General features: G+C 43.3%; 1 protein-coding gene across 1 annotated transcript in view; it reads right to left on the reverse strand.

Annotated features, from left to right (window-relative positions):
• CACNB4 (calcium voltage-gated channel auxiliary subunit beta 4) overlaps positions 1–25,006 on the reverse strand; it is a 237,505-nt gene extending 212,499 nt beyond the window's left edge. Inside the window, exons 1-2 of the mRNA XM_053282304.1 lie at positions 24,851–25,006; positions 24,388–24,471 (exon numbers count right to left, since the gene is read on the reverse strand). Coding sequence (XP_053138279.1) covers positions 24,388–24,471; positions 24,851–24,907 — 141 coding nt within the window. The 5' untranslated portion in view covers positions 24,908–25,006. The remainder of the gene's footprint in view (positions 1–24,387; positions 24,472–24,850) is intronic.

Genomic DNA, 25,006 nt, shown 5'->3' on the forward strand with positions numbered 1-25,006 from the left:
CGGTGGCAACTGCAGACGGGCCCCTCTCGATGATCTCAATGGCTGGTGAGGTTCACGACGAAGACAACATTCTCTTAAATACCCAGGCCCTAAGTCATTTAGGGCTTTATAGCTTATAAACAGTACCTTGTATTTTGCCCGGAAACATATCGACAGCCAGTGTAGCTCTTCAATACAGGAGTGATATGGTCTCTCTGAGATGACCCAGAGACCAACCTGGCTGCCACATTCTAGACCAGGCATCCCCAAACTGCAGCCCTCCAGATGTTGCTGAACTACAACTCCCAGCATCCCTAGACACAATTTTTTGTGGCTGGGTATGCTGGAAGTTGTAGTTCAGCAACATCTGGAGGGCCGCAGTTTGGGGATGCCTGTTCTAGACCAACTGTAGTTTCAAAGGCAGCCCCACATAGAGCACATTGCAGTAATCCAGTCTGGAAGTTACCAGCTTCTCTGAGGGAGGGCAGGATGCTTCCTTGTCTTAAGGAGGCAATCATTAGACCTCTTCTGAAGAAGCTTGCTTTGGAAACCTCAGAGTTAAGCAATTACAGGCCTGTCTCCAACCTGCCATGGCTAGGCAAGGTGATTGAGAAAGTGGTAGCCTCCCAGACCCAGGTGGTCTCAGAGGAAACTGATAATCTAGACACATTTCAAGCTGGCTTTCAGGTTGGCTATGAGGTGGAGATTGCCTTGGTCAGCCTGATGGGTGATCTCCAATTGGGAATTGACAGAGGAAGTGTGACTCTCTTGGTCCTCTTGGATCTCTCTGCGGTTTTCTATACTATTGACCATATTATCCTTCTGGAACATCTGAGGAGATTAGGGGTGGGAGGCACTGCTTTGCAGTGGTTCCGCTCCTACCTCATGGACAGATTCCAGATGGTGGTTCTTGGAGACTGTTCTTCAAAATCTGAACTTTCCTATTGTTTCCCTCAGGGCTCCATATTGTCTCTGATGTTGTTTAATATCTACATGAAACCTCTGAGAGATCATCATCAGGAGATTTGGTGCAGGGAGTTATCAATATGCTGATGACACCCAAATCTATTTCTCCATGTCAACATCATCGAGAGAAGGCATAACCTCCCTAAATGCCTGCTTGGAAGCAGTAATGGGCTGGATGAGCGATAACAAACTGAGGCTGAATCCAGATAAGACTAAGGTACTTATTGTGCGGGGTCTGAACTCAGGAGACAATTTTGATCTGCCGGCTCTGGATGGGGTCATACTCCCCCAGAAGGAACACATATGCAGTCTGGGGGTGCAGTCTGGGATCCAAACTTCTCCCTGGTCTCCCTGGTTGAGGCGTTGGTCAGAAGTGCTTTTTATCAACTTTGACTGATACGCCAGCTGCGCCCATTTCTTGACATGAATGACCTCAAAACAATGGTACATATGCTGGTAACCTCTAGTCTGGATTACTGTAATGTGCTCTATGTGGGGTTGCCTTTGCACATAGTCCAGAAACTGCAATTGGTTCAGAATGCAGCAGCCAGATTGGTCTCTGGGTCATCTAGGAGAGACCATATTACTCATGTGTTGAAGGAACTACACTGGCTGCTGATATGTTTCCGGGCAAAATCTAGGAGCTGGTCATTACCTATAAAGGCCTAAACAGCTTAGGCCCTGGGTATTTAAGAGAATGTTTTCTTCACCATGAGCCCCACCACCTGTTAAGATCATCTGGAGAGGTTCGTCTGTAGTTGCCACTAACTCGTTTGGTGGCTACTCGGGAACGGGCCTTCTCTGTTGCTGCTCCTGGACTTTGGAATGCACTCCCTATTGAAATAAGAACCTCCTCATCTCTGGCAACTTTTAAAAAGGCAATGAAGACACATTTATTCATCCAGGCTTTTAATTAGATTTATAGTCTTAACATTTTTAATATTAGGTTTTTAATGTTTTCAATGTTTTAAACGTTGAATTGTTTAATTGATTTGTTAATTGATTTGATGTTTTAAATTATTTTAATTGTAAACCACTCAGAGACGCACGTTTTGGGCAGTATAGAAATATTTTAAATAAATAAATAAATAAATAAATAAATGTGTAACTTTTAAATTTTAATGTGTTTATCTTTTTATGAATTTTAATGTTTTATATTATATTTTATGTTTTAATTCTGTACACCATCTTGAGATTTTTATACTAGGTGGTATATAGCAATAGCAATAGCACTTACATTTATATACCGCTCGATAGCCGGAGCTCTCTAAGCGGTTTACAATGATTTAGCATATTGCCCCCAACATTCTGGGTACTCATTTTACCGACCTCGGAAGGATGGAAGTCTGAGTCAACCTTGAGCCCCTGATCAGGATCGAACTTGTAACCTTCTGGTTACAGGGCAGCAGTTTTACCACTGCGCCACCAGGGGCTCTTTTATATAAATTTAATTAATTAATTAATTACCACTGTTCTAAGGTTTATCTCAAGAAACGGACACAGCTGGCGTAACAGTCAAAGTGGATAAAATACTCTTCTGGCCACCACCTCAACCTGGGACACCAGGAATAGGCTTGGTTCCAGAAGCACCCCTGGACTGTGTACCTGTTCCTTCTAGGGAAGTGTAGCCCCATCCAGAACAGGCAGATCAAATTCGTCTCTCAAGTTTCGAACATGCACAATGAGTACCTCCGTCTTGTTCAAATTCAGTCTCAGTTCATTATCCCTCATCCAGCCCAGCACCGCTTCCAGGCAGGCATTTAGGGAGGTTATGCCTTCTTCCAATGATTCAGACATGGAGAAATAGATTTGGGTGTCATCAGCATACTGATAGCACCCTGCATCAAACTCCCTGATGATCTCCCGCAGCACTTTCATGTAGATGTTAAACAACATTGGAGACAATATGGAGCCCTGAAGAACCCCATACAAAAGTTCAGATTTTGAAGAACAACAGTCTCCAAGAACCACTGTCTGGAACCTGCCCGAGAGGTAGGAACAGAACCACCGCAAAGCAGTGCCTCCCACTCCCCACCCCCTCAGATGCTCCAGAAGGATACTATGATCGATAGTATTGAAAGCCACCAAGTGGTCCAAAAGGACCAAGAGAGTCACACTTCCTCTGTCAATTCCAGATTGGAGAACATTCGTCAGGCCAACCAAAGCAGTCTCCACCCCATAGTAGGGATGTGTACGGAACTGGCTGGTCCAGTTTGGTTAGAGTCCAAGCCAGACCTGAACCGAGCCAATTCAATTTGGCAACCCCAACCAACCTTCAACCAACCCGTTTAGCACACACCCCCAACCAACTAGCAACCAACATTCAGTTGGTGGTGGGGTGTGTGTGTTTGTGAACATGTTAACGTTAATTTTAAAAAACCTTACACCTGCGGGGGTGGTGGTCCACAGAGGTTCCCCCTTCCTCCCGCCAGCCTCCCTGCCTTCCAAAGCCAGGCCATTCAGCTGTTCTTCAGCCCCTTTGGGCCTTTTCCCTGGTGCGGTGGCCATTTTGGAGGCCACCGCACCTAAGCAATGGGCCTCTGCATGGCCTGGTCATGGAACTTTGCTGTTCCAGTTCTCCACCAGAGCATCAACAGGATAGCTGGCAGAGCCAACACGAAATCCCTCCAAGGCTCCTTGGAATCCTATTATACCCAATAACCTTCTCGGGCAGACCATCCTAATAGGCCCCTCATCCCTGCGAAGATGGGAAGTGATTGTGAGTCCAACCTTAACCAGATGGTGTCCATTACAATGGGGAAAACACAGGCCTCCCCACCCACAGAACACTACCCGATCAGAGTGAAAGATCAAATCAAGCATGTGACCAGCAACAACAAAAACACAAAAACAAGTAGATAGATAGATAGCTGCTGTATAAAGATGGGGTCAGTGACAAATATGAGTTGTGAAAGCTGCAATTCAATTATCTTCTCTAGAGTCTCTGAATTCTCTGAAAGAATAACATTTTCTTATAGTACGAGTCAATCATGTGCCAACACTTGTTGTGGATATGTAATCAGATCAACATACACATTGCTTCTCCACCAACCCATGAGCTTTGAACTTGAATTTAACTCACAGTGGTTGCTAAGGAAGCAGTTCATGTACAGCACTTTCAAGTCTACATTTCATAGGTGTCAAGACACAGAAATTACAGGAAGGAGTGAACCTGTGTCTGGAAATGTAGTCACTGTGTAAACTTTCTTCAATTAATCTAGGGCCGAGTCAAATCAATTGCATTAATTTGACCTTGTTGGGGGGGGGTTTCCCCACATTATTATATTATTTATTTACACTTCTATCCAGGCCTTAATCCAAGGGAATAATGGCAGTGTTCAAAGCGTTCTCACTTATTCTCACTACAGCTCCATGAGGTAGGTTAGGCTGAGAGATAGTGACTGGCTCAAAGCCATCAAGTGAATTTCGTGGCCAAAAGAAAAATTGAAGCTGGGTCTGCCTGCTCATCGCTAATCACTACACCCCACTGGGTCTCCTTTAAAGAGCAGTTGAGAGCTAATCAGGAAGGACTATTTGCTGATGTAGTGTGAGAGTAGAGAGGATTTTAAAAAAGCCTTTCCACTCATTCCTCAATCCAAAGTCCCTCCCTCCTGAATCTGCTATTTCTCTCTGGAAGTAAGATGACATTGACTCCAATGTCTACTATATAAAGTAAAAAAGAATTACTACTGCAAAACTAGACGTTTAGAATAATATGTAACACAATAAGAAGGTTTGGTTACCCATAAGAACATATCAAATAATCCACAGGCAATCTCTTTTGCCAGCTACTTAAGACATGCACGCTACCAATTTAATTCTAATTCATCAGTTGTCCCCTTTGCTAAGCAGAGGATGCAGAGTAGAATGGGTGACTACATGTGAGCACTGTCTGCTATAAGATATTCTACTTAGGGGATGGGCCATAGCTCAGCAGAAGGTCCCAGGTTCACTCCCTGGCATCTTCAGGTAGAAATGGGAGAGACTCTTGCCCATAGGCGGAACTGGGGGGGGGAGGGCCAGCCAAGGCACGTGCACTAGGCGCCACTGAGGAGGGGGCACCATGCCAGTTCCTGCCACCCCCACCCCATTGCCTACCTGCCCAGCCCCAGGGTCCCTCAGCCACTTGCCATCTTGCTTGCCTTGCCTCCGACTCCGGCCTAGGATCGGTGAGGCCTAGGATCTGAGCAGCTTGCAAACTGCAGAGCTCTAGTGGTGTGCACGGAACCACCGCGGCGCGGTCCAGCACTGAGAGGGGTCTACCTTTAAGGGCGGGGGGTAGAACTTACCCCTCCCACCGCCCTTCCCCCTCCGACGCTGCATTTTATTGCGTGTGATGTATGCGGCGTGCGTGCCACAATGGGCGCATGCGTGCTCGTATTACTGCGACTTCCGGGCAACGACGGGGGCAGGGGCGGCAGGGAGGAACTCTGCCGCCCCAAAAACTTCAATCTAAAATGCAGCGCTGGAGGAGGAAGAGCGGCGGGAGGGGTAAGTTCTACCCCCCCGCCCTTAAAGGTAGACCCCCCCCTCAGTGCCGGACCGCTGGACCGGTCCGGTTCTGAACCGGTTCGGAGGCCTCCAACATGGCCTCCGAATGGGTTCGTGCACATCCATACAGGGCTCTTCTCTCCCCGCCTCTCAGCTGATCAGCAGGTGGGCAGGGCTTCCAGAGAGGCCTCAGAGTAGGCCTCCCTGAAGCCTGAACTCGGCAGGCCCCAAGCAAGCCAGGAAGGAGGCAGGCAGAGTTCTCTGCAGCAGAAGACCCTCTGCCCAGACCATCCAGCACAGCTTTTGCCAGGTATACTGTGAATTCCTTTTTGTGGTTACCCCCACCCCACCCCGGGTATATAGGGATCTGCTTGCCATAGGGCTTTAATACTGGGCAGGGGGACTGAAAAGTCTCTGAATTTTTAATTTAAAACAGATTTAAGAATTTGCTGGCTTTAAAAACAAAAACTATCTAAAAAGTCCTATAAGTGGCTTGTTTCATGGCAGAAAATTACAAAAACTTCTGGAACAAATATTTTTTTATTCATTCATTCATTCATTCATTTATAAATGCACTTATGTTCAAGTTGTTTTGCAACCCAGAAGGTCTGAGTGAGAACTGTGAAGCATGTGTGGTGCTTTTATTTTATTTTACTTTTCTTGTGTGTGAACTGCTCCCCAATAACTGGCAGGGACTTCAGGGTACATCTGGCCAACATGTGAATGCAGCACCTCCATTCCAGAGGAGATGTGTGTTAAAGGGCTTTAATAGCCTCGTGTGAAAAACCTCCCGGAATCAAACTTTACTGAATTTGTTTAGAATTCTGAGAAAACAAACATAGGCTCACCCTGCATGGTTTAAAGTCTCCTTTGCTAATCTGCAGCGAGGGGGCCATTTTAATAATTAGCATTGCTAGTGTGTTCTAGGCATTAAAAGTAGCACAAATATATAGTACTCAGTGTATATCACTATATATTGTGAAGTGTGCCTGTGTGTATTCAAGTGAAATGTATTTCCAGGCAGCATACTTATTTTGAAATATCAGACTTAAATCCTTGGGGGCCTGGGGTGGATGGAGACCCTGGACTTTGAGGGGCTGGGGGCCCATTACAAAATCTCGTCTTGGCCCATTCCAACCTTGCTATGCCCCTGGTGGTCACTACACATGGGTTTCTGCACAACACATGCACAGAAGAAACTTCCATGTAGAAAACGTGTCTCTTGTAAATTGACCCTGAATTTTCCATCCATGACTGGGATATCTGTGAGTTAGAGTCAATAATAAAAGAACAGCACCGTGCTTGTGGCAGGAAGGGGCAAATTACAATGATTTCTTAGTCTGGTAAGGGCTGCTTTTGGCCCTGGCAGAACTTGGCTATCTGCTCCTGTTGCAAATTCCTCTGTCTAGTGAGGCAAACTAATGTATCCTCCTCCCTCCTGGTGTCAAAGTAAGCACTAGTGTGGTGAATGCACATATACCCCATCATGAGCCAACAGTCATCACAAGACAAAGGCTGGCAGGAATAATTCACTGGTTTATAGACTCCCTCCACCCCGCCACCTTCTTCTTCCCCTATTTTGCTAGTGGCTATTTGGGCAGGCCTCTAGGACAAAGTCATGTTTTTTAAAAAGCATTAGATGAGACAGAGAAAATGACACTTGGAATCCTCACATAACTCCTGACTGTTAAAAAAAACTGTTACGTTTTCGGTCATGACCCAGCCATGCAGAGTCACATAGGGCATGTGCAGTGGCCTCCAAAATGGCCATTGCCATAGAGGAGATGCACGGAATGGGCTGAAAACTGCCAAAACCAGGCATATTTGAAACAAACTGAAGGCCGGCGGGGGGAGATGGAATCTCCAGACGACCCCCTCCCTTGCAGCCAGGGAGAAGCCCCCAGAGTTAGAGGCAGTGAGTTTTTGAACTTAAAAACATAACCTGTAAGTGAACAACAGAACATCACAGAGGAGTTGCAGGAATAGTTTAATGGAAAGCAGGAGGGAGAGAAGAGAAGAAAAGCAAGAAAATATTCACCTAGAATACTGCTTAGTATTATAAACGTATCACATCTTCTGGAAGGAACGCACTCACTGCAATCTGACATGCACTTAAAGTAAGTGCCATTGATTTCAGCAGGATTTAGCTAGGAATAAATAAGGATTAGGGCTCGGTAGGGTTTCCCAAGAAAGGAATTAATTCAAAGGTCCGCTTAAATCGGTAGAAAGAGCAATCTATGTCAGCTTCTTCTCATGAACCAGCATGCTGATTTAAACCTTGCAATTTGTACCACACAACACACATCAGATACAGAGAAGGTAATAGTGACAGATGCAATTATTTGAGTATTATGATATGGAACAATGCAGCTGTCTTGCACCAAGTCAGACCACTGCTCTATTTGGTCTGCTCCAGCTAGTGGCAGATCTTCAAGGTCTTGGATGAAGATGTTGCCCAGCCCAGCCCTGGGACCAGAGATCTATTCTTTTTAAAAGAGGAGCTTCTCAGGACTGAATCTGGGACTTTTTGTACACAATGCATTATGCTCCTGAGGTATATCCCCTTCCCCACATATGTTTGACAAGGCAAGAATGCAGTCATTTATCTTCTAAAAGACAAGATTCTAGTTCTCATGATTTATTTGTTTATATTACTTTTACTCCATTCCCAAAGCAGCATACGATATATTAAAACACCAGTAAAATGCATCTAACACAATAGGAGAAGAATTAAAGCCACTGATAGACCAGACTAAAAACCTCTGGTTAGAAAAACCCCTCTCATTCTGCCCCAAGAGCCCGACAAAACCATGAGATTTTGACCAATTGTCAAAAAGGTGGGAGAGCAGAGACAGCACAGATTTGCGGGGGAGTGGGGGGAGATGAAGCCTCGTATGATTTTGAAGAAAGTCTTGAAAACACACGTTCAGAATTCAAGCCTCCCTCTCTGCATTTGTCTAAACAATGCCACCAGGAGTTGCAAGGAGGACCACAATGTGCATCAATCCATACTCATCATCCATTCCACACCAAACCGCTCCCTAGCCATCTAGCCCATCCATATGTTGAACAAAATGGATTTCCTAACCAAAATCAGGACAAACCTATAAATATGTCTCTGTAAAAAAAACTGATGTGACTAACAAAAACTGAGTTTATTATAGGAAAACTACAACGAAATGCATACTTCTGTCCTTGAGGGGGAAAATGTTGAATCATTGAAACTGAAATAACTAAAACCTGCACATTGTTGTTCATACATACGTTGCTTATTCTATTAATATCTGAACTTCCCTCCTGCGATTTAGGCTATTTTAAAAAATGAAACCTTGTTTCCATGGAGACAGTAAGCCAGGCAGCACATCTGCTAGGGAAATATATATATTTTGTGTGAATTGCAGACTCCTGTGGATCTTCACCAAAAATGCCCTCCTCAAAGGAGGCTATTAAAGCACTGCTGCTCAAACTCAAATGACACCAAACAAAATCAACTGGGATTTATATAGATTACTGGTAACACAGAAGGCACTACTGATGGAGGAAACTGATGAAATGGACTGTGGATAACGGTAGGTGTAATATCTAAACTGAAATTGCAGACATATATTCTATCAAGTGAAATGCTGCATCATTTCACTTGCATACATCATTGCCTGCCCAGAGAACCCACCCCAATGCTTGAGAATGTCCACTCAGTTAAACACACACACAAACCTCACATGCTGGTTCATCCTCAGCCTTTTAAAAAAAACCAAAAAACATTTTAAAATGCTGCAAAACTGTTCTGGGGATTATCTTGGTGTGGCAATGTGTTCTAGTCAACGGCTACAATGGCACAGCTGCCTTTTCCTGCAAAACTCCACCACCTTCTCTTCAGAGCTTGATCCTGGAGAGGAAGATAGGTTTATACTGAGTGCAGCAAAGGCACTTCCAAAGTGGTTGTACTGCTCTACAAATATGGGCTGACATCCAGAGCAAAGCTGTGCAAAAACTACAGGAAAGGGGAAATTATCATTGATCTCACCTTCCAACTGAAGCCCACTGTGCATCCTGAAAATATGCCCCTGAGGGTCATGCAAGTCTGGAAGTGGGCCACAATTTCTGTTGTCATCCTGTGTTCAAAGTACTGTACTGTACTAGCCCATGTTCACCGAGCAGCTAGGGCAAGTACTGATGCTAATGCTAAACTCTGTTTTGGAGAATACTGCACAGCCCCATGTTGAGAAAAGGCCTGCCACAGGGGAGTGTTAGGCACGACCTATGCATTCTTCATTCAAATAGGGCAGTTCTCAAACTCAACATGTCCAAGACCAAACCTCTCATCTTTACACTTGTGACCTTCATCTTAGCTGACTGCTCCGAAAGGAAACATTCCACAATTTTGTGGGACATTCCTCACTTTTGATACTGAATGAGTGCAGTTTTTGCCTCTTGTTAATGAATGGATTTAGCCATCAAGTCACAGACTTAATCCTTTTTTCACAATAGGTAAACTGGTCCAGACTGGACCCACCTTTGTTATGCAAGTCCAAACCCATTTGGAGCAGGGACATCAACTGATTTTGGAGGGAAAACCTTAGATTCAGATTGGCTCAAGACCAGTGTTACTACTGGCCCATGAGATATGCCGGCTCTTCTCATTAGATCCAAGAGTTGTCTATCCCCAGAAGAGTGAGAAGCTTTTCTCCTCTTTAATCCCTAATAAATATTGAGGCAAAATGCCTAGCAATTTGTTGCCCCTTTCCAGCTGGTGTCCAAACAGGAAATGCTGTACAGATTATCAGACTCTCAGCCAAGAACCTGGCCCAACTGCTGAACTAAGGTAAAACTTAGGTTCTGTATTTTGTTTGTATTTCCTGTGTTTCCCCCTATTTCCCCGTTTCTTATTCTGTGTGCAAATTTTTCTTAATAAATTTAACTACTTGGAAGTGACTTCAGTCTAGTTTTTAACAGGTTTAGAGGGTTATTTGCAAAACCCTTCCCCAGGTTCCTTGCAAGGTGTCACAGATCACTTCGTGCCGCTACCACTTGTCACAGCCCTCTCTCAATCAACCTTGTGACTTTTAAATTTAGCTGCTGCCACCAAGTAGGCTTTTAGGCTTTCTCTGGCTGAGTCTACTACAACAGCTTTCCAAACCTCCTTTGTATTTTTTTTTTTTTAAACAACTTTAGTAGAGTGGTAAAGGCTTTAAGTTGGGGTGGAGAAAACAGACAGAAGCTACAGATATAAACAAGAAGTTTTACTTTGAAAATCACTCAGTTTAAACCAATAGTTTCTTTGAAAGGTTTAGCACCAAAATAGCACCCAAATGAGCTTAAGGAAGAAATAACATGTGATAAAAAATTAGATCAAAACACATCCAACTGACCTGTCTAATACTAGGCCCTAACTCAGAGTCCACTGCAGTCACCTCAGATTTTCCAGCAAACCCTGCTTATCCCTTGGTTCAGCCTGAGGTCTTACTCTCTTGCACCGTTCTGGCAGACTGTTAAGTTCCTCCCATTTTTCAAAACATAACCAATAAATTCAAACCTCCACTTCCCTCCAAAATCAAACCAGTACATTTCATGACCCTCAAAAATGAAACTGCTGAACAGGAGCTGTGAACTTCTGACCCCTGCACAGCTTTCTTGATACAATGAATAGCAAGGCTATTGCAACATAAAATCCCACAAGAGATTTAGGCCTCATTCCTTCAGGTCATAGTGCTACTGAATGTTTAGCTTTTTGAACAATAGACTGCTTGTCTAGAACTGGGTTCTGTGGACTCTGGCTGTAGAGTGCCAGTAAGGTAGCCTACCTCAAAGGAGTGGCATGCTCCTAAAATGGGATTACAATTATCTCTCTGAGGGTAGATCCCAGGAAAATGCACTTGAACCTCCCAGGCCAACATGCCACTCAAGCCCTCCTCCTCATATCTCCATATCCATTGACATCAAGAATTCACTCTGCTGAACAAGCATAAAGCCTTGACTTTCTCTTTGACTCTTTCTCCTTTGCTCCTCATATCCAGTGTGTTGCCAAGTAACATTGCTTCTTCCTTTGCAACACTGTGAAAATACAGACTTTCCTCTCTGCCACCTCGGTGAAAGCTCTGGTTCTCTTTCTTGCCTTGACTACTGCAGACTTTTAGATAAGCTCCTAGAGGCAGGGAACTGTTCACTTTCTTGTACATTGCAAAGTACCATGAACACTTATAGCATAATAATCTAGGCTGAACTGGCTTTGCCGGCTCCTAGCTGACCCATGAGCTCAGTTCAAATGCTAAACAGTTTTCCCATTTTATAAATTGCACATTTCTTCCATGGTTCCTGCTTTCACCATATAAGAGGAACATCTTAAGGTCACATTCAATTGTTAGCTGTACCCACCAATAGTTGGCCTGGTTTCTGCCAGTAGCGATGTTCTTTTAACTGTTTTCACAAAAAGCTATTCATTCCAGGCTCCTCATTCTCTCTTCACCCTAAATTACATAACACTGTGTATGAGCGAAGATTTAATGACCTGCCTCTGGTGTATATATCTGAAGAAATCACTGTAATATCTCACTACTTTGCACAGTTCAATTAACCAGCATATTTTGCAATAGAGAAGATGTTGGATGTTACATAGCTTTATTAGACAATGGTTCTACAGCATTAGCTTTGCAGAATAAATGTCACCTGACAATAAGCTGTGTTTTTCATCACCACTATTCCATTAATACAGGCAACCTGTGAAAACACATCAAGTTGTCCAGCAGTTACACCCACTGTCAGAACAATATGAGACAGTATTACAGTGTTTGCAAAGTGAGATGCATGCATTCCGATGGCCTACATACTCCTCTGTGCTAGAATGTCGATAATTGACTTTTTTCCCTTGTGGAGGTTCTTGAATCTAATTGAGCAGCACCTGCCAAATAAAAAGTACACGGCTGCTCATACAAATCCTCCGGAGAGCTTTTTGAACTAGAGATTCCAGGGATGCAAACCATGAGCTGCAGCACTAAGCTACAACTGCACTTCAAAGACTTCAAGGCCTCCCATACTGGCCACTGTAAGTACTCCTCTGGGCAGGATAGATAAAAATCAAATCATTTAATAAAAAGAGGGTTGTTTTAAATTTTAAGTTATGTTAACTGTCTTGCTTTGTTTTAGAATGAACCTGAATTCAATGTAAACATGACTGATGACTGTACACTTCTCTTAAAGAGGAACCTGGGACCCAATGTCAAACACATAGGCCTGGATTCTAAATTGCTCTAGTGCAAAATGCCTTCCATCTGCGTAAGAAAAGGGTTTTAAAAAAACAAAACAAAAAACCCATGCCCCTTTCCTGCAGCAGCCCTATCTACAGCATGCCACTCTGTTCTCTGTTCACTCCCAGTTTCTCTGGGACATCTGGAGCAGATTTTCAATGGGCTGCCGAGGCAAAGGAGAGGGCAGAAAATTAAATTCTTTGAACTGCAAGCAGCTGTGACTATTAGATTACTATGGCCTGGGCAGTCTGTAGGTCTTGTGTCATGTGGACATACAAACGGTAACTTTTTCTCTCTCCAACATACCTGCTTTCTTCATTTGATGCACTGCAAGTTGAATGCATAAATATTGAACAAAAGACCTGGGATGCTGCCATCTGGATGCCCTAAGAATGAACCCTTCCACATTAAAATTACCAGGAAGGATGGCAACCTAGACGTTAGTTACCTCCCTTGTAAATATGGGATAGTTTTTCATGTTTTAATTGTCCTCTCCTGAATTACTGGATTTTCTAAATACATTTTGATACCTAAGTGGAGATTTCCTATTTCCACAATATTCTACTACAAAGAGCTGAAAATGCAGATTTGTATAGATTGCTTTCATGGTTTTTTTGGCAGGCATCTGCCCTAAGCTAAAACTATTTACTTAGCAACTTCAAAACATAGAGCATCCAGCAGGCCAGATCTGAGAGGAGCGCAGGAGCACCAACGGCGTCAGCATAGTGCTAGGGACTAGCTTTGGTTACTGAATGTGCTTACCTCTAACTTTGGAAAAGTACAAACCATTCTCTTGAGCCACAACAAGAGCAGTAGCTCAAGAGAAACTATAAATGCTGAAAGACTAAGCCTAGCGTAAAGCTATTATTTATTTATCTATTTTTACATTTTATATCCCGCTCTTCCTCCAAGGAATCCAGAGTGGTGTACTACATACTTAGGTTTCTCCTCACAACAACACTGTGAAGTAGGTTAGGCTGAGAGAGAAATGACTGGTCCAGAGTCACCCACCTAGTTTCATGGCTGAATGGGGATTTGAACTCGGGTCTTCCTGGTCCTAGTCCAGCTATATGCATGGAATTAGCAATTGCCCACCACCACATACACATGGGGAAACACATGCCACAGAGTCATCACAGCAGTTGTCAAGATGTACAACTGTGTACTGAAAATCCCCTTTGTTTCAGAGCCCAGCTGGAAGGAAAAATAGCAAGAAATGGCTTTTCCATTTGCAGAAAAGCACTGAGGGGCAGGTGAAGGGTTAAGCGCACCTATACACCAGTGTTTCCCTTAAAATATGTTACAAGGTTAAATTGGGACATCTTTCCTATATAATATATAGTTTCACCCTAAGATAAATAACTATTACACTCAAGTGTTCTCTCTGACACCTAAACAGCATGCAAATAAATGTTCAGATACCTCCAATGTGTTAAATTGTTTCTTATTATTTATTTATTTATTTGATTGATTGATTGATTGATTGATTGATTGATTGATTTCTATACTGCCCTTCCAAAAATGGCTCAGGGCAGTTTACACGGAGAAATAACAAACAAATAAGATGGAACCCTGTCCCCAAGGGCTCATAATCTAAAAAGAAACATAAAATAGACACCAGCAACAGTCACTGGAGGTACTGTGCTGGGGGTGGAGAGGGCCAGTTACTCTTCCCCTGCTAAATAAAGAGAACAACCATGTTAAAAGATGCCTCTTTGCCAAGTTAGCAGTTATAAAATGGTTGCAGTTTTGTTTTTTCTAAAAATAAAATTTGTAAAAGCATTTTCATCTCAATCCCTGTTTCTGGAAAAAAAGACTACAACTATTTTAATCATCATCATAATCATCATCATTGCTTGCTTTATGGAGTACACACAGCAAGATAATATTTTAAATTTAAGCAGCAAGTTTTAGTAACAAACAGCAGGGAAATAAGGTGTGTTTTTTAAGCAAGGCACAAACAAACACATACGCAGACATATTTTATTTTAAACTATAAACAGAGTTACAAGCCCCTTGGCTAGTGAGATGAAGATAATAAATTTCTGAGTGTTTATCTGTGCTCCTGTAGCAGATGTCTACGTGCACTTGCCAGATTCTCTCACTGACTGCTCATGCGCTATAAGGCTAGCAGCTATCCAGACTGAATAGCTCTCACCAGGGACTGAACAGAAAACATGGAACAAATTGCAGAGCAGGGGGAAAAATATTTGGGACAGATCTTGTCAGATGAAATAGCATTCAAATGTGACAGAAATACAGCTAAGGCCTAACTCAACAATTATTGGATTCACAGAGAATCCTTGAGTTGCAAGACGGCCCCAAGGGTCATCTGAATCTAACCAACTGGCAACATTCTTTAGGAATGAACCAGAAGAGGCCAGTAGATGGCTCACTGCCTACATCAGATACTCAGGGCCCAGTGTTCGAAATAAGATGCGTTCTAGGGTTAAAACCAACTGGAGTTCAAAACTGTCTACTGAGAAGTCTTAGCTAGGACAGCCTTTTAAAACTCGGAAGGTTGTATCCGAAGGTGTTCTGTGAATGGAAAGCACTACCATTCGCCTGGGGGGAAAGATTGCTCATTCTCCCTTCCAGCAGCAATCCCTATGCTACATTGCCATCCTGTCCTCCAAATCTCAAGAGCAGATTTTGGGGACAGCAGAGGAAAGGGAGGAAAACCTTCTCTCCTTTTGAGCAAACTGAATGCCTGCCATTCAGCAACTTAGGATACAAACGGAATGTTTGGTGGTTTGAAGAGCCTGTTCCTCAGTCCAGTTCTTCTCAAGCCTGGAGTATACATGCACCAGCAGAGTGAGGTGGCAGACTAGACTACAGATGGGATATGCCATTTTAATGCCCCCTACATAACAAATTCTACAAATAAAAAAGGGGGGGGGAATATTGTGCAGGGAGCAGAATGGGCTAGAACTCTTCTCCCTGACATGCTAGATTTCTACTTGTACATTTTACTTACTTTCACTGAATTTTTTTTCACATGGGGAGGATTTAAAATGGGTATACCACCTGCAGTCTAAAGTGGTACAGTCATTCTACCATGTCTTCTCCTGCATACTTAGACCAAGCCTAACTTTATTACCCAACAGAGCAGCGAGCAGGGCTTTCATGAATAATCTTAACAGGCAGAAGGGTTTATATGGGGAGGCAGGTTCCCAGGTTGATGTTTCTGAAGGTATGTTAAATTCAGCCCAAAAGCTACACACTTACAAAGAGGAAGGCCTAACTGGGATGCAGCATTTTCTGTATCAGCTGAAAATTCAAAAAAGCAAGCCCACATACAACAGTCTATCCTAGAGATTACAAAGGACAACCCGATCCTCTCAGAAAGGACACAGCTGAGGTATCAGATGTAGCTGAGGAAAGGCACTCCAGGCCACCACTGCCACAGATTTCTCCAAGAGCAAGCAGGTCCAAAAGCACCTACAGGCTCCATACTTTTGTCACCCCATCAATAACGGGCAATGCTACCACTGAGTTTTCCACTGAAAAACAAACAGGAAAGCAAACAAAAATGAAATTAAAAAATCATTGCTATTCACATTTATTTATTTATCTATCATATTTCTATACTGCCTGAAATATACATCTCTGTGGTTGCCAGGAGTCAGCACCGACTTGACAGCACACTTTTTTAAACAGTGTACAAAATTTAAAATAATTTTTAAAAATCAGCACAGATTAAAATACACAAAACAAAACTGTAGCATAAAACAATTATTAAAACAAATTATTAAAATCCTGATTAAAAGCCTGTGAGAACAGGTGAGCCTTGAGGGTCTTCCTGAAAACAAACCGAGAAGGAGATGCTCCTATTTCAGCAGGGAGCATATTCCAAAGCCCCAGGGTAGCCACAGAGAAAGCCCGGTCCAAGGTCGCCACCAACCAAGCAAGTGGCAACCATAACCAGACCTCTCCAGAACAGGTGGCAAGGGAGGCGCTCTCTTAAATACCCTGAACCCAAGCCGTTAAGGGCTTTATGATATCCAGCACTTTGTATTTCACCCAGAAACATATCAGCAACCAGAGCACATTGGGAAAACACATTTCATGGTTTTCCCAAGTACCTCTGGAGATTTTTTAAAGAGGTTATCTTATTCATATGTGAAATTAACAATTCACAGCACCAAATAAGCATGACCTTCAGTCACTGTGGCTTGGTTTCATTAAAACATTAGACAGGTTATGGAACTATCTTGAGTAAGCTAGCTGCAGCTTGCTCATGTGTGGTCCAAAGCTGGCACTAAACCAACTGCTCGTCTTTTTTTTCTTTTTTTTTACATTTATATCCTGCTCTTCCTCCAAGAAGCCCAGAGCAGTGTACTACATACTTGAGTTTCTCCTCACAACAACCCTGTGAAGTAGGTTAGGCTGAGAGAGAAATGACTGGCCTAGAGTCACCCAGCTAGTATCATGGCTGAATGGGGATTTGAACTTGGGTCTCCCCGGTCCTAGTCCAGCACCCTAGCCACTACACCACGCTGGCTTGTGGATAAAGCACACCCAACAGAGCCCACAGACTCTCTAAAAGCCTTCCCATCAAAACCCTACCTACTCCCAACTTGTTCTGATCACAAGCTTGTTTCAATATACAGATGATTCACCCAATAGTCACTCTAAATCTGTTCGGCAGCTAGAGTGCAGACCCACTGTCTTACACTGCCTTCAGTAATCAAGAATATGTTCAAGTGTTTGAATAATAATGTACTACCCCTAAATATTTTCCCCAGCATCCCTAAATTCCAGTAGGAGGCTTGGTTTACAGATGTAAAATCTTTAATGAGATTATGTTTGCAGCGTGATCCAGTGAGGTCTTGCCTATCATGCATCACTGAGAATGTGTTACAGAGATTCAAGATGGGAGGAGTTTCATCCTAAACAAACAGGTTTGTTCAACATTCAGACAATTCAAACATTCAGATAAATTGTGGTTTCTTAAGACAAACTTGGATCAAACAGTTATTAAAAATCATATTTCCAAAGTCTGGATGTAGTGTGGAACTGCAGTTTCTTCTCAAGCAAAAGCTTTCACTCTCCTCTTCTGGTATGCAAAGACAAAAGAGAGGAAAGGTGGAGTGCGAGAGCCTGCTGCAAGACCAACTCCTTCATGACTGTCTAAATCAGGGGTTCCTAACCTTGGGTCCCCAGAGTTGCTGGACTACAACTCCCATCATTCCCAGCCACAATGGCCTTTAGCCAACCACCCAGTCCCTACAAGATTGGAAACCCCTGTCCTAAACTGTGGCTTTGATGATAGTCTGAAACAGCCTGTTGTGTACTTGAACCGACTGAGATCTCCACTAACTTCTACATGTGCAATTATCCCCAAATAAAATTAGGTATGGGGAACTCCATAAAAACAAGGGGCTTCTCTTCAATTCAGCTATCAATTTTGTGAGTTTTGATCAACATCACCTAAAATGGTTCTTCTCATTCAGGAGGCTTGAGCAACGTGCTCTATAGTGTGCCAGTGAAGAAAATACATTATTTGTTCTACAGCCAAGATCTGAAATTTAACTGAACTTGAAGTCTTCTTGGTACAATAAAAATATCCCCTGCTTTTTATTACCCAGGAAAAAATAAATAAAAACCACACACTATCACCTGAAGTACTAGCAACCACATTTCCCGAAGGCTCTCTGTAGATCCTGCTGTACTGGCACACTCCTCTTAATATGGGTTGAAACTGGATTCATTTTATTAATTTTTTATGCAACCATTCCAATGCCTTTGACAGAAGGCAATATTAAGTTTCACAGTCTTCTCTTTCCCTTTTGCATGACAATGATCTCTCTCAGCACCAATAAAAACTAGAATAGCTCAGCTTGGCATTGCTGTCATGCTGTTCTGAGGATTGACAGTGACTATAAAACAACCAAATGCCATCACAAAAGGATACTTTCAACTGCTTGTTCGTACTTTAACCTATAAGAAGATGAGACCCATAGGTTAAAGGGACACACAAGCAATTACACTTCTATTTTTTGGTGATGGCATTTAGTTGTTTTATAGTTGCTGTCAATCCTCAAAACTGGTATGTGTAACTTGATTCATTCAATGGATGGCAATTCATTGACCAGCACAATCATCTACCTAAGATCAGTACATTCATAAGTTATTTCACTTATGGTTACACATATCCAAAATAGTGTCCAAAGATCAGCCCCTACTTTACTTTGCTCACCCAAATTGGCCACTAAATAAAAATGGTTGTGTGTGTACACACACAACCACACAATAAATGAGGGCACTAAAATGGAAATAGCACAACTCTCACAAGTGCTCACTTTCCAAATTGTTTTCAACAATAACTGAACATTTTACTATCCAGGCATCATGTAAATGAAAATATCCAAAGTAGAGAGATACAGTATAAACATGAATATACTAAAGAATGAGGGGAAAATAACTAAATAAAACCAAAGGAAGAATTATAAGAGTATGTGAATATAAGTATTTTTCTCTCTAAACCACTCATAAGATATCTTCGTTACAACACAATTGCTCCAAACCAACAAGTGCTATGCACTTGTGCTATGCAATGCTATGCACTTATGGTTAAAAATTCTGTACATAGATGTTGCGGGGGGGGGGGACGACACACCATGTGTGTAGCAAGTGGGCTGAGCATGCACACATAATGGAGAAACACCACACTACCTAACATCTTATTCACACACTAATCATCTGGCAAACTTCCTTATCCTTTCACTACCACATAGGAAGCTGCCTTATACCAAGTCAACCATTGGTCCATCTAGCCAGGGGCATAACTAGGGGAGAGGGGGGGTCTGTGTTCACCCACTCCAAGGTGGCCCCTTGGAGTAAGGGAGATAAGGAAGGAAATAGGGAGGGGTGGAATTGGGAGGCCCTGAGGAGCTCAGGTTCTTTGAACCCAACTGCTCAATTATAGCTACACCCCTGCATCTAGCTCAGTATTGTCTACTGCATCTAGCTCAGTATTGTAGACTGGTAGAGGCTTCTCCAAAGTTGCAGGCAGGGCTCTCTTTCAGCCTGACTGAGTGCTCTCAGCCCTATCTTGGAGATGCTAGGGACGGAACTTGGAACCTTCTGTATGCAAGCATCCAGGTGTTCTTCCCAGAATGGCCCAACCCCCAAGGGGAATCTCTTACAGTGCTCACACAAATAGTCTCCCATTCAAAAGCAAACCAGGGCAGACCCTGCTTAGCAAAGGGGACAATTCATGCCTGCTACCACACGACCAGGTGGTCAATGCCATCCACTTCTAGTTATTAAGGTGTATGACATGGTGTACGTCCAGAGTTTATTTCTGAGGTGCAAAAGTGTGTAAACTTCAGTTCCTCATTCAGGCAGCTCAGGCATTTTTGCATTCAAATAAGGACCTGGAGTGGGAGCCAGAAATCAAATTCAGTTAACAGCTTGAGCTTAGAAGGGTGAGCAATGATGGTAGACATGCAGCCTATTGTTCCACTCACAGTTCTTTGGACAATAGTTCTTAGAGTCAGCCTACACCACGGATATATCAGCATTCGGGATATGAATGTGGACATCAACACTGATGACTGTCCTCCAAATAACTGCTTGAGGAACAATTTTTTCCCTACCAGAACAATCTCAAACTTTCAATTAAATTCCTGCATGATCTCAAGAGGACTTTAGATTAGAGTCCTTTGGAATTCAAAAACTACATGAAAAACTATAGGCCAAATTGCAAATATACAAGGATTAGTTCCAACAAAATAAATAATCTATGGTGGGTGAGTGGGAGTGAGACCCACCCACCCACACACCCAACTTAAGTTGTGAATTAAGTTGCAACAACAATTTACAGGAGGTTTCTTTTTGTAAGTTTAGGATAAGTTTGGAAAAAATAAATCAGGGAAAAAATTATATTGCTGTTTAAACCCAACAGATTCGTTACACTTGGCTTTCACACTAGGCATAATTGATAGCCTCAAAAGCAGTTATTTCTCAGGGGGGAAATATCATTGCAAAGAATGCTGTGCTAATTCCAAAATCTTACTGTTATCAAGCTCTACATAAACAATTTTTTTAAAAAAAGATGTCCACACTTCTCATACACAACACAGTGGCTTATTTAAGAAGAGAAAAGAAGGAATAAGATACAGAGACAAATATGTAAATATCACGTAAATCATATATAATCATATCAATTGTGTGTGATATTATCGCACATTGTTTACCATTTAAATATAATGAACATAACAGCCCCAATCCAGGCAAAGTTATGCACTTTTCAGTCTGACTGCTGTGATTAGGACAAACCTACGCATGTGCTTAACTCTCCCATGGAAAATCCAAGCGATTTTACAAGTTTAGCTTCGGCTGGATCCAAGCAATATAAAAAATACAGATGAACATTAATGTTATATACTTGTAACAAGATCTCGGTATAACATATTCCATCAAAAGTACAAAAACTGTATTGTAAAGTCCTGAATTTCCTTTTACCCTAGGCTGAACACAAAATCATGGCCCAAATCTTGTCATGTGGAAGAGCCATGATAATCTTTTTTTGCTGCTCTGTGATGAATACCTAAAGAGCTGCTTTAGGCACATTAAAGAGGTTAGACATGTCCAGTAGAATCTTTACTTTTTCCTTTCAACAGCAAGCCTTACATGCCATATCACAAACCAATTTTGAAGCTCTCCTCAGTTTCAAGAGAGGTTTGCTATGAGGAATGGGGAGCTACTCTTCAAGAAACTCAAGTCCCACTCTCCCATTGAACTCAAATAACTCATGACTGTTCTTTTGATCCATGCCGGTATGTAGACCATCCCTTGATATGTATATGCAAAAAAAGGTGGGTGGGAGGGAGGAGGTGGGAGTATGGTTCTCACATATATTAAAAGGAAAAACCACAGATATACTTACATACACATACCCACTGATTTCTACAGAACTTGTAGGTGTTTTGAGGCATGTACAAAATAGAAACCTTCAACAAAGAGTTTTCTTTCATACAGTCTACATAAAATGTGTAGCACAGGGCTGAGCCAACAGGATATGACCTAGATTGGCTCAGGACATCTAACCCATCTTCTCATTATATGCAAGATAAGAATCCAAAGAGACAGCAGCTAAAAAGCATAGCCGAAAGTGGCTGACTGGCAGCAAGCAAAGGATGCTACCAACCAGTAAGAGTTAACAGGAGAAACACCCCTGGCACTTCCAGCTTAAGCAAAAAGATAGCACAACTTTCCTCTTTAAGCCTGTTCCCAGACTAATTTCTAATTCATGCTTCCCTCCAGCTTTGTATCCTGTCATCTATCTTATTTCTATCTTTCTGCAATACACAGAAAGCATAACTTCTTTTACCTAATACTCCTTCAGATAAATATTTGGCCCAAAGGACATAATTGAATCATCTTACTTCATTTCTCCAAGCCTATTGGCAAACTTAGATCGGAATTTTTCCAGTCCAAGAGTTAGCAGGTCAAGGTGGAGTCTACTACGGATTTTAAAAATACCTCTGATAAAATATGTCCAAGGAAGAGTGACATCCTCCCCCACTTTCCCCCATCAGAAAAAGAAGATTAAACTCTACCAAGTCCAAACAACATTTTGATTTTGTAGATATACAGCTCTATCCATAAATCCAGCTGGACCACTGTTTTTGGATTTAAGCCAGTTATACGTAGCACTTAATTTCTTAAGAGAGAAGTGCCTAGGCTCAGGCTCCTAGGATACTACATCCTGTGTCCTGATTGCCTGCCTGCCAGTTCCAGATAAATGTAACCTGCCTGTAGTTATCCAGTGTCCATGTAAACATACTCTGTATTTTTCTCAGAGGTACTCTTGTTTTGGTGTATCACAAATTTCAGAACCAGTCTAAACTCCTGACATCTTAAAAATCTGAGTTTTGGATTAATTCCCACAACCACTTTTTGAAACTCTTTTTCAATCTATGCAGATTCCCCCCGCCCCCTGCACAAACCAAACATACAGCTCTTGACCCAAGCAGTAAATGGTTTGCAAAGAGTTGCACTGATTTTCCCATGACAGGCAAGCTAGTAATGTATGCTCATAGCAAAACCCATCATGTAAACATACAGCTCTTGACCCAAGCAGTAAATGGTTTGCAAAGAGTTGCACTGATTTTCCCATGACAGGCAAGCTAGTAATGTATGCTCATAGCAAAACCCATCATGTAAATTGTCAGGTATAAATAAATTAAGTTCCTGCAAGGGAAGGGGTGGGGGTCTCTACATAGATTGCCAGAAGCCCCCAAAGTTAGCATTTGAATCTACTGTTAGTCCCACAGACTTCAACAAAAGCTGATCATAGCACACGCACACACACCATACCCAAGGCACTATTACCCCCCTCCACAACTAACCTTCAACAGCATGCACCCTCCCTTACCTTATCCAGCAGTTCGCGAGCCACCACTAATTCAGGAGAACCTTAAAGACCCATCTTGTTAGCCTGGCTTTTAATGATATCTAGCTTTAATGTTATCTAGTTTTCATTGTGATTTTAATCTGCTTTTAATTGGTTTTTTAAATATTAACCATTATGTATTTTTTTATTTTAGTGCAAACTGCCCTGATTAGGAAGAGCAGTATCAAATAAATCAAATAAATAAATAAAATTGCCCCCCTCCCTTCCTCCTACTCCCTGGCTTGTCAAAAGGAAGAGCACAAGAAATTGTGCAGGAGAGTAGTGAGCTAGCCAGGGAACAGGATAGGAGGAGGACAAGGAACAGCAGCCGTGACTGGTGTGCCACTGAGCTGGAAGCATAGATTAATGGTCAGCAGAGTCAGGGTGTTCAGGGGGATATCCCCTGATGATCTGCTGTGGCTGCCTCTCCACACCTTTTTAGTGGGCCCTGAAAGTGTCATTCCAGTCCTATGCAGCAGCAACAACAAATATTCATATACTGCTTTTCGACAAAAGTTTCCAAAGCAGTTTGCATAGAGAAATATTAAATAAATAAATAAATAAATAAATAAATAGAGTTAGTTGGTTGGTTGGTTGGTTGATTAAGATGGCTCCCTGTCCTTGAAGGGTTGACAATCAAAAGAAACGTATGACAGACACCAACAATAGTCACGGGAGGTACTGTGCTGGGGGTGGAGAGGACCAGCTACTCTCCCAAATAAAGAGAATCACCACGTCAAAAAGGTGCATCTTTGACCAGTTAGCATGGGCAAAGTTAACTACCATATGCAGGCTGCCTGCGATCCCCACTCCAGTTCTGCACGCAGGGTTCTTATGCACTGTTGCTTGCTTCAGCATCCTCCTGACCCCCCACAAACACTGCCTTTTAAAGCTGTGGTTCCTTCCAGCCATCACAATTCCATTCAAAGGGCAACGGAATTTTCCTCCCCATTTCAGAAGGGTCTGTGCACTTGGCACAAAAGCCGCCGGATACCCTTGCTTGCTGCTGACTGAACGACTTTGCACAGTTTCTCACCGGAAGAATTTTGAAAGAAAGGTTACCCAGTGACTCCCAAAGGTGCACCTGCTTATAAACAGTCAGAACAGAGAAACATGACTTCATCCCAAAGGTGGAGAAAGAAAGCATCTTAAGCCTCCTCAGAGACGACCTCTGGCCTCCGCCACCCACTTTCCTCTTTTCCTGGCGAACACAGTTTTGGTGGCTGCGCACGAGAGCCAGCGCCGGCCCCCGCTCGCCACAAGGGCTCGCGCTTCTTGCCCGCCTCGATCCCCGCCCCGTCTCACCTGCCGGAGGATGAAACTGGTGGAAGTTGTGCTGCCGTCGGATCGTTTCAAGCGGCTCCTGCGGGTCGCCGTGCCTCTGCTCCCCTGAAGCGAGAGGGGAGAACAAGCGGAGGGGGGGGGTTGTGAGACGTCGAAAATAAAAATGGGGGAATGAAGAACTCGCAGCAGCAACTCCTTGCTCCGCCAGCCTCCCCGCAACTCTCCCCCCAGATCAGGGCAACCTCACCCCCGAGGAGCGAATCCCCTCGCCCGCAGGCTCTCTTTCCCAAGAGCACCAAGGTGGGTCGGACTCGTTCGAGCCCCCATCATCACCCACCGCAGCCGTGGGAGAAGCGGCCGCCTCTGCGAGGCGTTGGTGCCGGAGCAGCCCCTCGCCCGAGGCGGCTTGGGAGCAGCTCTGCTGCTCGGCTCGCTGCTCCGAGCTGGCCGCCTGCCTGACAATCAATGCGCAGGAAGAAGGTACCTGGAAGATGGGGTCCGCCAGCCCGTTCTTGCCGTACGAGGAAGGATGCTTGGACATGCTGGGAGCAGCGGGGAGCACGCCGGCAGCCGCTCTGCCTCTGGCTCCGGCTCCTGCCGCTGCTGCTGCTGCGTGCCTACTCCTAGCAGCTGCCTGCGC

This window comes from Hemicordylus capensis, chromosome 1, assembly GCF_027244095.1.
Source record: "Hemicordylus capensis ecotype Gifberg chromosome 1, rHemCap1.1.pri, whole genome shotgun sequence".
NCBI classification, from domain to species: Eukaryota; Metazoa; Chordata; class Lepidosauria; order Squamata; family Cordylidae; genus Hemicordylus; species Hemicordylus capensis.